The 16,188-nt window shown below is 35.2% G+C and overlaps 1 protein-coding gene across 1 annotated transcript in view; it reads right to left on the bottom strand.

Moving 5' to 3' along the window:
- LOC134236640 (uncharacterized) overlaps positions 1-15,317 on the bottom strand; it is a 48,670-nt gene extending 33,353 nt beyond the window's left edge. The window contains exons 1-3 of the mRNA XM_062718814.1: positions 15,226-15,317; positions 13,969-14,876; positions 10,368-10,541 (exon numbers count right to left, since the gene is read on the bottom strand). Coding sequence (XP_062574798.1) covers positions 10,368-10,541; positions 13,969-14,806 — 1,012 coding nt within the window. The 5' untranslated portion in view covers positions 14,807-14,876; positions 15,226-15,317. The remainder of the gene's footprint in view (positions 1-10,367; positions 10,542-13,968; positions 14,877-15,225) is intronic.
- Positions 15,318-16,188: the final 871 nt, after the last annotated feature.

Genomic DNA, 16,188 nt, shown 5'->3' with positions numbered 1-16,188 from the left:
CAATCTACATGTATCACTTCTATTAGAAGCCTCCAACTCTATTAGTATCATAAGATCCAAAATGCATCAACTTATAAAGTTTGATAATATTTAGCCAGGTAAGACTGAAGATATATCAATATAATTATAAAATACCATAAGTAGGTCACAGTGACCTACCTTTTGATTAAAATTTTCTGAGGACTCAAGATACTTTAATTGACGAAGACTGATGATTCTAATTAAATAAATACCTGAGGTATTCAAAAGTAGGTCATTATGACCTACTGTTTGGTCAACATTCTCTGAAAACCCAATATGCATCAACTGACAAAGTTTGACGATTCTAAGCCAATTAGTACCAGAGATAATTAAATATATCTATCAAATGTCAAAAGTAGGTCACAGTGACCTAGTTTTTGGTCGACATTTTCCGAAAACCCAAGGTGCCTAAACTGACAAAGTTTGATGATTCTAAGCTAATACATACCTGAGATATTCAAAAGTAGGTCACCGTGACCTACTTTTTGGTCGACATTCTCCGAAAACCCAAGATGCATCAACTGACAAAGTTTGATGACTTTAGGTAAATAAGTACCAGGGATACTTAATAATAGCCACAAAATGTCAAGAAAAGCTCACCATGACCTACTTTTTGGTCGTCACTCTCCGAAACCCAAGATGCATCATCTCACAAAGTTTGATGATTCTAAGCCAATAAGTACCGTAGATACTTAATTAAAGCCATAAAATGTCAAAAGTAGGTCACCGTGACCTACTTTTTGGTTGTCACTCTCTGAAAACCAAATATGCATCCACTCACAAAGTTTGATGATTCTAAATCGATAAATACCTAAGATACTTAAATATAGCCATAAAATGTCGAAAGTAGGTCATCGTGACCTGCATCTTGATCGACATTTTTCAAAGACCTAAGATGCATCTACTGACCAAGTCTGAAGGTAATCGAAAAATGCGTTTTAAACAATTTGAAAACAAATGTCGGCAAAATTCAAAAAGTAGGTCACAGTGACCTACTTTTTCATAAATATGTTTTAAGGTCCCAAGTTGCATCAAGGTACAAGATTTGATGATTCTAAACCTCCCAATGTCTGAAATAATGGGATTTAATGTTTTTAAAATATGTCATAAAGTTCAAAAAGTAGGTCACGGTGACCTAATTTTAAGTTGACATTGTTTGAGGACCCAAGATGCATCAACTGACAAAGTTTGATGATCATAGGCCTTAAAGTGTCCAAAATATGCCTTAAAATCAATTTGAAAACAAATCCCCACAAAATTTAAAAAAAAGGTCACCGTGACCTACTTTTGAGTTAACATGATGTAAAGTCATAAGATGCATCAACTTACAAGATTTGATGATCCTAGTTCTTATAGTAAGCAAAATATACACATTTTTATTAATTGTAAATTTAAGTCAACTTTGAAGTGACCTTGAGACCACACCCTTTTCCCCAGGGTAATCCCTGTGCAATTTTAATCTTCGGCATATCCTGATCCTTGTATGCAAGTTTGGTGAAAATCTGCCTGGTGGTTACGGAGAAGAAGATTTTTTAGCAACCAGTACTTTTGGTTATGTTTTCCTGATTATCTCCCCTTGTTTAAGGGTCCCAACTCTTATTTTAGTATAAATGGTAGCCCTTGGGCCAAGGATACCCTGTGACAAATGTGGTACTGATTGGCCAAGGGGTTCTTGAGTTATGGCCCATATTCTAAAAACTTTACGCACACCGCACACTGCGCAAATGGCCATAGCATTAGCTCTTTGAGCCTTTGGCTCAGAAGAGCTAATTAATGCATTTTCTCTCTATAATCGGGTAGGGCGGGGCTAATATGGCCGACCAAAGTTTTACATAGAAATATATAGGAAAATTCATTCAAAATCTTCTTCTCAAGAATAGCAAAGCAATAGTTGATCATATTTTTCTGAAGCATCCTAGGGTAGTGTTGATTCAAGATTGTTTAAATCATGACCCCCGGTGTAGGACGGGGCCACAATGGCTGATCAGAGTTTTACATAGACATGTATAGGAAAATTCTTAAAAAATCTTCTTCTCAAGAATAGCAAAGCCATAACTGATCATATTTATATGGAAGCATCCTCAGGTAGTGTCGATTCACGTTTGTTCAAATCATGACACTCAAGGGTAGGGCGGGGCCAAAGTTTTGCATAGAAATAAATAGGAAAATTCTTTAAAAATCTCAAGGTTAGCAGACCCAGGATTGGTCTTGGGACTACTGAAAACTGAAAAGTAGGTCACCGTTACCTACTTGTGAAATTTTATGGCTTCAGATTCTAACTGGCTAAGAATCATCAAACTTTGTCAGTTGATGCATTTTGGGTTCTCAGGGAACTTCAAATGAAAAGTTGGTCACTTTGACATACTTTTCAAAAATTATGGCTATATCTGAATACTATTCGACTTAGAATCATCAGACTTTGTCAGTTGATGCATCTTGGATCGTCGAAGTACGCTAACTGAAAAGTAATTGCCATGACCTATTTTTGAAATTCTACAGCTGTATATAAAATATCTCAGGTACATGTACTAATTTACTTAGAATCATCAGACTGTGACCTACTTTTAGATTTCTACAATGATATAATGATATGTTGAGAAAATTATTGGTCAAGAATCATCAAACTTTGTAAGATGATGCATCTTGGGTCCTCAGAGCATGTCAACTGAAAAGTACTGTACTGAAGGTGTACTTAAATTGGCACAATCATGGGTATTGAGTTGTTGGCGTATTCATAATTTAATGCTACACTTCCACGCTGTATATGGTATTATAATGACTATGATTTCTTGGTGGTATTCATGAATTAGCACATCAATATCCGTGCCTCTAAAATATAAAACAGCTTCATCGGCTTAATATCGAGAAGCAGAAGAGAAGACTTTCAAAGAGTGCCTCTTCCAAAATTGTGAATTTCATGGTCCCTTGGTTAGGGGATCTAGTGTTGGCATGGGTCACTTATGATTATATTGTGAAATTGCATTAATTCTTTGAAAATCTTCTCCTCTGCTTCTGGGTACTGAACCAGTGTTCCTGTATATAGTTATGACAAGTGTAACCAAGCGGAGATGGAAAACGCAGGTTCAGTTTAATAAATTTATTTGGAAATGAAAAAAACAATGGCAGATCTTTCAAGTGGTGACAATGGGCAGCTAGTAATAGTTAAGTTAAATTTTCCGCACTGACAGGGATGGGCCCATGCTTCAGTATATATAGCAGAAAAACCGGTTAAACAAGGGGGTACAAATTTACTGTCAAATGAGATTTTGTGAGTAGAATTCATGAAAGGAGACTTATTAATGTCGCTCTGACCTTAAATTAAGATGCTATGGCCAAGTATAGAAAAATTCTGTCTGGTTAATAACTGGAAAACTATTAGACTTACAATAATCAAACTTGGCCAATTTATGCATCTCAAGTAGAAAGTGTGTCGCAACCTACTTCAAGGTCACTCTGACCTTTAATTTAAGTGCATTTATTTAAAAAAACTTTTTTTTTATTATTAAATTACATAATCTCAAAAAATGTAAAAGTGTTGCAGTATCCTTATTTAAAAAATCTTTAATCATGAAAATACTTATGTTTTTCATTATATACTTTATAGCAATCTACAACAAATGTAATTTCATAAGAGAAATTCCACCTCTCCCATTCGTGTTATAATCAAGCACTGGTCAAGGAGAATTCTGATAATAGAAAATTGCATGTCAAATTAGAGAGAAATTAATGGGTTTAGTGTGAGGAGCTAACTGGTAGAGCATCTTTGATCAAGCAGGTGTTATCTATTATATCTTTTGGGAACTAGGCAAAAGAATCAGCCATGTTGGATTAAATAGACCTTGCTGGCTATAGCCTAACTTTTCAAATGAATTTGATGAAAAGTAATGAAAACTAATTTGATATTGTATAATAAACTAATTTGATTATGTATAATATACCGGTTAATAAAACTAATTATACTGGGAGGGGGTATTGGAATCAGCATGACCTATGAATTGCAGCTTAAAACCAGTCTGACATTGTACAGTTATTGACTGGGTATGAGGGCAAGATATGATTTGTTGGTCCTAAAGGTGAAGATGTTGCCCGAGGCCGCAGGTCAAGGGCAACATTTTCACCTTCAGGTCCAACAAATCACATGTTGCCCTCATAGTTAATAGCTGTTCTGTTATACCCTTCAGTGTTCACTTAAGATTTAATCAATACACACTTTATTATCAATTACTTTAGATGGAAAATTATGGCTTAATAAAAAAATATAAAACAATAGCCGAGAAATTAATTGTATTTTTATTTTACCACAAAAATCATTTATCACAAAACATACTCTTCCCTTCTTCCTTTATAGTAGCAACAACTCTTGCAGCTCTTAACTTCGGCTATTTCCGTGTGGCCGATACTGAACGATGATTAATTACTTGTAACGTAGCAGTGACGTTGCGGTCTAACAATTCTTATGTTGGACCGGCAGGCTATTTATAAGAGTATAACAATAAATTTTTAAACCAGAAGTCTCTGTCGAGACTGAAGCTCTACTGGTTTGTACTTATAGCAAAGGAAGAGAAAGTACTTAACCAGTTGGAAATTGATACTTTTCAACAGCAATAAATAGAATAATGATTCTTGATTAAGTCTCTTTATGTTCTTAGTGCAATCTACTTGCATGCCACATGTATATTATAATCAGACTTAAATTGTATTTGGAGTAGCATTTTGAAAGAATTTCAAAGAAATGTCTATTTTTAGTGACCACGGCAACAGGAAATCAAAAACCGGTATACAGAATTATGTATCTTTTTGTAGTCTACTTGTGTGCCAAGTTATATTGAAATAAGACTAAAACTGTAGAAGGAGTAGCATTTTGAAAGAATTTTACAGAAATTTCTATTTTTAGTAACCACGGCAACACCGTTCATCGAAATCAAAAACTGATACACAGAATTATGTATCTTATTGTAGTCTACTTGTGTGCCAAGTTATATTGAACTCTGACTAAGACTAAAGGAGGAGGAGCATTTTGAAAAATTGTTTACAGACAGACAGACAGACAGACGAACGGGCGACGGACGCATTATTATCGCATAAGCTCTTCTGGTCTCTGACCAGTAGAGCAAAAAATCATCAAGTAAAAATATGTATTATTCATGGTAGATAGTCCCTACAAATCTAAGAGTCATGTATGAACCTTAATATTAACTAGATGCTGTCATGAGACAGTAATACCCGCATTAAGGTGTTTGCCTCTAAATACATGCTCCTACATATTGGGCGGCTTTCCAAGGAAAAAGTCAAAATAATTCTATAATTTACATAGGCGTCGGAACCTGGGGTGGGGGGGATGGGGGGGGGTTCTCCAAACATATACTTAGTATAGATATAGAACATTGCTTCATAGGTTTAGCCCCCTTACTTTCCACAGACACATGGCAGTATAGGTAGAAAATGGGAAAAAGGTGGTGTATAGAAAAAAAAGTTTTGGTACTGAAGTTCGAATTCACACCCCCCCCCCCCACCCCCCACCCCCCCACCCCCCCTTCCGAAATAGGATTTTCGTGTTTGGGAAATTGATATTTTCGTTTTTTTTTTTTTTGTTTTTTTTTTTTGGTGAGGTTTTTGAGAAGATATAATTTTTTTTTTACACCTAGCCTCCCCCCCCCCCCACTTTGAATTTGCTTCCGACACCAATGATTTACATGTATTCATCAAACTGAGTATGAAATTCTCAGACCCTGTGACCTATAACTCAGAACCTCTTATATTTATTTTAAATGATTTATTCATTATATACCAGTTTGAATTCTATTAATGATGTAAATTAGATTTTGATAAATGTTTTCTCATAACAGGACCTTTTTAAATTTATTAATCCCCCCCCCTCGACACCACAATCACACAGCACACACTGTTTGGAATAGGCTAGATGGAAAAGTTTTGTTAAAACATCGTTTGTAATGAATTAATTTAAAATATGTTCTTGTACTATACATGTTAACATGTAAATTTCTACATCACATCACATTGTGTCACCCATTATCATATTTTTAGATTAAACACCATTTGGCACACCTCGGCCGATTCCCACTTCATCTGATAAGGTGACGGAATCGACGAAGGTTTGTCGAATGGAATTAGCACATGGCTGTAGTCTGGTGTGCATTGGATTAATTCATTTTGTATTTCATGAAGTTGACGAGACATATGGCAGTCGGTAAGTACAAGTTTAAGTATAGTGGGGGGTAAAATAAACCCAAACGATTAGGTTAAAGCTCAAAAAGGGTCAAAGATCATAGCATGCCACGCTAGACGAATTTCATATTGTGAAGTTATCTGCCATTGTCGATGTGACATTCAGTTACTGCCAATACTGGTGCGGATCCAGAATTTTTTTTCGGGAGTAGGGAGGGGGGTTCACATCTCAATCAAAAAATTTCCATGCCCAGAATTTCCTGACAAGCAGGAGAAAAAAAAACTGAAAACAAATAAACAAAATAAAAACAAAGATAGTGTGGTCAGTTAGGGGGAGGATGTCCAAAGTCAATTTTTTTTTGCTTCAGTATATAGTCTTGTTTAAATAACAAAGCAAATTCCAGGGGGGGGGGGGGGATGGGGGGGATTCCAATCTCCCTACCCACTCCCTGTCCCTGAAATAACAATCTATTTTGTGATTCCAATTAAATAGTATATTTTTTTCCATTTGACTAATTACACATATTTTGTTTCTTGTGTTTATATTATGTCTGTCTATTTGTCTTCAGAAATTATAACCTTGCCCATAAGTTTTAAGTGGGATGGGCTATACAAATGGCTTCCACATTTTATAGGTTTATTTCTTGTGACAATTAAGACCTTTTATTTGGGTACCATTAATTTTTACCTGAAATCGCTTGACCTAGGATACACATTTTTACAAGAAAAATACCAAACTTTAAACTTGGCCTAAATTTTGATCAGTAGGTGCTAGGGCTTTCAAGCTTAACATGTGTATTAATTGTGAACTGTCAACAGGTATAAATATGTTTGACCTTGACCCTAGAGTTTGAACCACTTAAAAAAAAATTAACTTGGCAATTAACTTTTGAACAGGAATTACTAGGGATTTCTTTATTTCACATAAAAACGTTTTTTGCATAAAAAACGTCATTTTTTGACCCCCATTTGACCCCCCAGGGCAAAATCAAAATTCTGAAACCTTACTGCACATCTACATGACCCCACCAACCATCTCCCAAAAGATGAATAGGCTGCTGAGTAAAATGTAAGAGGAGTTAAGGGAAAAACGGGGCTTTTTGTATAAAAAACGTTATTTTTCGACCCAAATTTGACCCCCCAGGGCAAAATCAAAATTCAGAAACCTTACTGCACATCTACCTGACACCATCAACCATCTCCCAAAAGATGATTCGGCTACTGTGTAAAATGTAGAAGGAGTTCAGGGAAGACGGGGCTTTTTGCATAAAAAACATCATTTTTCTACCTCCATTTGACCCCTTGGGACAAAATCAAAATTCCGAAACCTTACTGCACATCTACGAGACAACACCAATCATCCCCCAAAAAATGATAAGGCTGCTGAGTAAAATGTAAGAGAAGTTCAGAGAAGACGGGGCTTCTAGCATAAAAAACGTCATTTTTCGAACCTTATTTGACCCCCCAGGGCAAAATTAAAATTCAAAAACCTTACTGCACATCAACATGACCCCACCAACCATCTCCCAAAAGATGATTAGGCTACTGTGTAAAATGTAGAAGTAGTTCAGGGAAGACGGGGCTTTTTGCATAAAAAACATTTTTTCGACCCCCATTTGACCCCCGAGGCAAAATCAAAATTTCGAAACCTTACTGCACATCTACGAGACACCACCAATCATCCCCCAAAAGATGATAAGGCTGCTGAGTAAAATGTAAGAGAAGTTCAGGGAAAATGGGGCTTTTTGCATAAAAAACTTCATTTTTCGACCCCCATTTGACCCCCTGGGGCAAACTCAAAATTCAGAAACCTTACTGCACATCTACGTGACAACACCAATCATCCCCCAAAAAATGATAAGGCTGCTGAGTAAAATGTAAGAGAAGTTCAGAGAAGACGGGGCTTTTAGCATAAAAAACGTCATTTTTCGACCCCCATTTGACCCCCCAGGGCAAAATTAAAATTCCAAAACCTTACTGCACATCTACATGACCCCACCAACCATCTCCCAAAAGATGATTAGGCTACTGTGTAAAATGTCCCCGTGACCTACTCTTTGGTTGACATTCTCTGAAAACCCAAGATGCATCTACTGACAAAGTTTGATGATTCTATGTCAATCAGTACCTGAGATATTCATAAGTAGGTCACCGTGATCTACTTTTTGGTCAATATGCTTGGAAAACCTATGATGCATCTACTGACAAAGTTTGATGATTCTAAGCCAACAAGAAACTGAGATACCGTATATACTCGCCTATAAGTCGGTCCGCCTATAAGTCGGTTGTACTTAATAAGCTTATATTTCAGATGGACTGACCTCATATAATACCATTCTTTTTATAGCTCGCCTATAAGTCGGACACAGAGTTTTGGACCAGATATTAACTCCCAAAAAACCGACTTATAGGCGAGTATATACGGTACTTAAATATAGACATAAATGTCAAAAGTAGGTCACCATGACCTACTTTTTGGTTGTTAATCTTCGAAAACCCAAGATGCATCAACTGACAAATTTTGATGATTCTAAGCCAATTAGTACCTGAGATACTCAAATCTAGCCATAAAATGTTGAAAGTAGGTCACAGTGACCTACTTTTTGGTCGACATTTTTTGAAGACTAAAGATGCATCAACTGACAAAATTTGATGATCATAGGTCTAATAGTATTCAAAATATGCATTTTAAACGATTTGAAAACAAATGCTTTAAGGTTCCAAAATGCATCAACTTACAAGATTTGGTGATTCTAAACCTCACGGTGTCTGAAATAATTAAATTTTTTAGAAAAGATTGGCCATAAAATTCAAAAAGTAGGTCACGATGACCTACTTTTAAGTTGATGTTGTTTATGGACCTAAGATGTACCAACTGACAACGTTTTATGATCATGGCCTTAAAGTGTCCAAAATATGCCTCGGAATAAATCTGAAAACAAAAGCCCGTAAAATTTAAAAAGTAGGTCACTGTGACCTACTTTTGCATTAATATGATGTCAAGTCCTGAGATGCATCAACTTACAAGATTTGATGATCCTAGTCTTTATAAAAGTAAGCAAAATATCAACGTTTTTAATGTGTAAATTTTGGTCAACTTTGAAGTGACCTTGAGACCACGCCCTTTGCCCCAGGGTCATGCCTTGAACAATTTTTAATCTTCAACATATCCCGACCCTTGTATGTAAGTTTGGTGAAAATCTGCCTGGTGGTTCTGGAGAAGAGGATTTTTTAGCAACCAGTACTTTTGGTTTTATTTTCATGATTATCTCCCCTTGTTTTAGGGTCCCACCCCTAGTTTTAGTATAAATGGTAGCCCTTGGGCTAAGGATACTCTGTGACAAATTTGACAATAATTGGCCAAGGGGTTCTTGAGTTATGGCCAATATTCTAAAAAGTTAACGCACACCGCACAAATGGCCATAGCATTAGCTCTTTGAGCCTTTGGCTCAGAAGAGCTAAAAACTTAAATCTACACAACCTGTGGATTTTCATTTTTCCTGACCCAGTGGTTTTGGAGAAAATTGTTTTTCAATTGTAAACTTAAAATGTAATATTTTGATCATGAATTGTGGCCCTATCCTACCCTTAGGGTCATGATTTAAATAAATATCATACTACACTACCTGAGGATGCTTACATACAAATATGACCAATCATGTCTTGCTATTCTTTAGAAAAATATTTTTAAAGATTTTTCCCACATTATATTAATTTCTTTGTAAAATTTTGATCTTCCTTTGTGGCCCTGCCCTACCCCCAGGGGTCATGATTTGAACAAACTTGAATCTACACTACCTGAGGTTGATTCCATATGAGTTTCATCTTTCCTAGCCCAGTGGTTCTTGAGAAAAAGATTTTAAAAATATGCCACTTAATTAGCACTATTTTTAAATTATCTCCTTGAATTAGGGCAAGGTCATTCAAATGAACAAACTTGAATCCCCTTCACCCAAGGATGCTTTTTGGAAAGTTTAGTTAAAATTGGTCCAGTTGTTCTTTGAGAAGCTTACAGACAGAGGGACAGATGGACTTCAGACAAAATGTGATCAGAAAAGCTCAATTGAGCTGTCAGCACAGGTGAGCTAAAAAATGATGGACACAGTTGATTATTTTGGTCTTGATTTTTCGAATGAAAAAAATTCTTCATCATAACAAACCTTTTCTCTTGTGAATTTCTCTGAATAATTTCTCTACATCTCGAACATCATGTCTCTTATGATCATCAGAGGTCCTGATGCACTCCTGACACAAGGTGACGTCACACGGGATACAGAACTGCGATAACGGACGGCTTGGATGTTTCCTGCATTTGAAATCCTCCAGAGGGAGACCTTTTAAAACAAGTAAAAAGAAGAAAAATTGTAAAACAATATACACAAAATAGATAAAGATATCTCTAGCATTTTATCATTATCTTATATGTTCTTAATGTTTTTCCATATAACTGGTATAAAAGTCCCACATTTGAAATCCTCCAGTGGAAGATCTTTTCACAAGAAAAAAAAAATAATATACACAATATACATGTAGTATATAAAGATATATCTAGCATTTCATCATCCTCATATATTTTCTTAATGTTTCCCTGTATTACTCATGTTATGGGTGAGTCTCACATCTTGATTTTATTACTGTACACTTGTCAAGAACAATTTCACATTCTTTCATTTTTCACCATTTGATTAATCTTTAGTTGTCAACTGCAATGTAAATGATTAACTACTATTTGATCCACACACACACACACACACACCCTCTAGTCTCTCACGCACACACACACACACACACAAATTCTGCTAAGATGATGCAACTTAGTTATAACCGCTACAATCTGTGAACACTATATGTAATATACATGTACAATGTCAGCCCAGTACACAGTGTTGATTTAATGAACACCTGCTACAGAAATACACAACATTCCTAGACAGATCTGTGTTAATGTCACTGGTGTTGATATCAAAACTACCAGTATGTCTTCTCCATGTTCTCAGAGATTGACTTATTTTTGCTTGAATAAAGTATTGAAAAAACTATATCAATATACTGTTTAGTGAAATAAAATGTCCCCCTCCCTATACCTCACACCCCACACCCCATTAAACAGTTGACTGTTCTCTAGATTCCATTTCCTTAGACATGTGTTAGTGACATACAAACACTTAAACAAACATTAAACCACACCATTCGATCCCCCTTTGATTTCCTCAAGTTAGGAACCCGAAGCTTTAATATTCATGCATATATATACTATAAAGTTTCATCCACAATCATGTCAACAAAAACAGAAGTTAAAATCAATCAAAGTTGTTCAAACAATCAATTACCAGTTAGAATATTTAGCATGTGTACATGATGTAGAATAGAATACTTATTTTCATATGTAAAAAAAATATGTTAAATTTCATTTGCTACAAATCTGCGTTTGTCAAAGACATCAAAGCTTTAAAAAAATATTTTCCAAAACCAAGTATACATTATAAGAACACTAATTAAATAATAAACAAATTATATGAATAATGTATCTATAGTTTAATACTATTTATAATTAATGTATCCTCATCATAGAAATATTTCTTGTCAAGTTGTAATCAAACTAAACATGTAATATCCCTTGTGAAAATAGACCAAGATATCCCAAGATTTCCTGAGATTTTCTCAAGATATCTTGGTTAAAAATCCCAGGAAATCTCAGGAATATCCTGGTACCTGACCTCAGGGACTGTCAGGATGGTATTGGAACAAGGATTTCTCAGGATTTCACGGGACATCCTGGTAAAGCAAAATATCCTGATATGTCTTGAGAATTCCTGGTACCACAATTATCCTGACCTCAGGAATATTTCACATGTTTCATGGTACCATGAAAATCCTGGGATATCCTGAGATTTCATGGGATTACAATCCTGTCATCATCCTGGCCTCAGGAATTTTACTTTGTAGTGTAAAAATCTTGGGATATCTTGAGATATTCCTGAGATCAACAATCCCCTTATTGTCATAATGACCTCTAGGATTTTGTCATGTCTTTCAAAAACAGGATGGTTCAAGTGGACAATGTCCTTCTGTACACTAAAAGACAAAAGGATTATTATTTATCAAAATTATTCTTTAATCAATTTTTTTCTTTGGAACTTAAAAAGTCTTTCATGATGCAAGGAATGGTGGAAACACTGACTCCAGGGATGCATTCTGTTGTTAGGCTTGTAAAGTATTAAATTAAGATATTTTTACAAATTATTATTTAAAACACTTAATCAAAGTAAATTGTTTATATTAATGGTCAAAATAAATAAAATAAATATACATGTATATCATGTATATTTTTTACAGTTCAGTTGGTCATGAAAGACCATGCAGTCAATAAAAAAAATCATATGCATCAATATTAAACTAACAAATTACACTGAAAGAACTGCACTGAGCTGTGTACTATAATAATGTACATTTGACCATCCTTATATATTATTATATAGTTCTTGAAAGAAACTACAGAGAATATGCAATAATTGTTTAGGAAAATGTTTGATCATATATTAAAATCTTATAATATATAAAACAATATTTTAATTACATGATATCATGATGTAATTCATGTACATATATTTTACATGTGCATTGTATTTACTGATAACATACTGTTTTTATACCTAAATCAAATACTTACTTATAATTAATCAACAAACTATGCTATATAATCATATAAATCTGAAATGAGGGATGGAAATATAAATTTAACCTCATGCACTCACCCTTTTCTTAGCATTCTTTATATCACAAGCAAATCTTTGAAATTTTTCTTTCACTGCATCCAGGTCATTTGTATCTTCAATATTTCCCCATCTTATGGACATAGACACAATCAACTTTTAAATGTTGACATCTAGTTCAATATGGTGATGACATACTGTATTTCCCACAACATATTTCACTTCTTTACTGTATAAATACTTCCATGTTCCTCACTAACATTTTGGTTTGTATTGAAATTTTGAACTGGTCTGAGAAGGCGCATAAATCCTGACTGGCTCTCCTCATTGGATACTGCCCTAGTTTAAGTAACAGTGGGGGACACAACAGGTTGTTTAGGTCGAGGGAAGCTTTTGTACATTGATGGGATGAAGATTAGATGGTCAATGAATTAAAGAAACTCCTGCCTGGCCCCAAATCATTTGTGATGCTATCATCAGAAAGAATTAATACTTAACACATGGGCAATTGCAATGAAGGGGCCACATAGAGATATTGTGTCTTGACTTCAGGATATTCTGGGACTTTCAATTGAACAGTCCTGATCTCAAGATATACCGGGACTTATTTGATTCAGTTTGTTTTAGTTCAGAAAATATCAAAATTCTTAAGACTTCCTTGTGTCAGGACTTGATATCTTGTAAAAGTCCTGAAAAAATCCTGGGAAGATCCTGTTCTGGTGAAGTGTTCACATAAAGTCCTGACATGTCCTGATAAAATCCTGAACCTGATATCAGGACATCTCAGGATATGACAATTGTCAGGAGAAAAATTTTTGGAGAGCAGGACATGACAGGATATCTCAGGAAAATCCCAGGTTATCCTGACTTCTCCTGACCCTCCAGGATTTATTTCTGCAAGGGTTGTTATCAAACTGAAAACAATCATTGTAGTTTAATTACTTTCCCAGTAACAATTAAATTATCTATCATATGTGTACATACAGTATTGTAAAACAATTAAACTAATTAAACTAACTTAACTATAACAATATACAACATTACTTACCAGTCAGAGAGTCTGTATCTACCACTCTGTATAGGTTGACTGTGTTGTTGTCAGCTGCCCCTACCCACAGAAGTTGTGTGTCCTCATCATAACTCAGGCCCCATGGATAGTCTATTCCGTGTTGTCGTGTCTTTATCTCTGTTAGACAGTGACCCTCACTATCTAACATCTGTACTGAGTCGGTGACCCAACCACACACCAGGATGTGTGACAGCGCGTCAGTACAGATTCCATGTGGATATAGTCCTGATCCTGATGGATGACCTCTGTAGGAGAATCGGTAATTACCGTCACGATCTGTCACCACTACAGCAGCATGGTCCACGTCCCAGTCAGACACAATAACATCTCCATTGCGGTTCTCTGTGATGTAGATAGGTGATCTATACAGTTCCTGACCTGAGATGTTGTCGTGCTGTATGGTTTGGATGTTTTCTCCTGTGGAGTTATACCTCACTACCTTGCCTGTCTTTGTATCACGTCTATACATCACGACCAGCAGGTCTCCAGTGGAGGGGGAGCTGTAGACACTCCTTAGTCTCCATGGTGATGTGTTGTACTTTATTATCGTAGTCTTTTCTTTGTTATCTGTAGACAGTTTAATGATGTTATATTCCCTGTCTATATAAATTACATCACCGTTAGAATTCACACTGTGTCCTCCCACAACACGACCTATATCTGTCACACTGTCTAGTTCTTCTCCTCTGGTGTTAGTCAGTATAAGATTGCCTTCCTTATCACTGATCCAGACCCGGTCTGATGTAACACGGGTAATGTGACGACACCGACTAACACCAGACACGGCGACAGATTTCTGTAGCACTGCTCTATACATCACTGACAGCAGACATCTATTTCCTCTTCATCCTGTGGTTTTATGTTGATTTCCTCAGTCAGGGAGATCTCTCTGTAAATTACAACACAGTGCTAGAATTATTGACATCAAAAACACAGACTCTCTTTACAGTTTTTTTTTAAATGTACTTCTTTAGATCATTCAATAATTGTCTCTTTAAAACATGATATACAGTATTTACATTAAGTTTATTTATTTGTCTCTAGACTTTTTTTTAACAAATATTGCTTATTAACAAATTAATCTGATTTTATCTACATTTTTATATATCAAATGATATTTGTCCGTCTTCAAAATTTGCATAATGTACAATAATTAGATGTCATGACATGTCGAGACAAGTAAAACAGATTCTGTAATTTCTGTTGGCCCTGAGATCACAACTGTACCTTGTACACTGTACATATACTGTACATATACTGTACGTGGTGCTGACGCCTTACATTGATTGACTGAGGAGAGTCCTTTGTACACAGCACTGGACTGGAATCTGATCTATATAAAAAGATTGCATCATTAAAAAATCTGTTAGATATCTAATCAAGATCAATTGACATCAAATTGATATGAATATATGAATCTGACATGGTATAATTCTTAAATTCATATTTTAAATTGTGTCAATTCAATTACTTACAAATATGCATAAAAGATCAATGAAAATCAAGGGAATATTACATTGACTCAATCTTCCTTACTTCAATGAAAAGCCATTTATAGCACTTTATACACGACAGCATTAATATAAACAAGACCCAAGTGAAAAAAATCCTTAAACAAATCACTCTAAGAAATCACTAATGAATCAGTGATTTGAAGATGATTTGTAAGTGATGCAAATTCCCATGCAAATGAGCTAACAAATCACTCCTAACAAATTGTAAGCAAATCACAACGAAATCACTTTGAATAAATCGTGTAGAAATCACTTCTGTTGAACAAATCGCAACCAAATCACTCCAAATAAATCGCGAACAAATCATTTCAAATAAATTGCAAACAAATCACTTCAGTTTAACAAATCACTTTCAAATCACTCCAGGTGGTTACACACTTGTATGTAGGATGCTCATGTAACCATCCCTCAATTATTTGAAACACACATGCATGCATACCGGTATTTGTTGTATATGAACAAAAAACTTTTGGCAAGTGTATTTTAAAATATAAACATTTACTAGGATGTGTCCTCATTAAGATGGCATCATGTATTTTAGATATATACACATGTACTTGGCTCCAAATTCAGAATATGATATAGGCATTAATTGTTGACTTTTAGAAGTTGGTAAATGTTTTCTTATCTGAAATAAATATTTGTCTAGACACTTTGAAAAAGCCAGTACTTTTCTGAAACTTAT

Source organism: Saccostrea cucullata, unplaced genomic scaffold, assembly GCF_032062105.1.
Source record: "Saccostrea cucullata isolate Sc308-1 unplaced genomic scaffold, CSIRO_AGI_Scuc_v1 ctg3512, whole genome shotgun sequence".
Taxonomy (NCBI): domain Eukaryota; kingdom Metazoa; phylum Mollusca; class Bivalvia; order Ostreida; family Ostreidae; genus Saccostrea; species Saccostrea cuccullata.
Note: the sequence above shows the minus strand (reverse complement) of the source record. Positions and strands in the feature narration are given on the sequence as shown.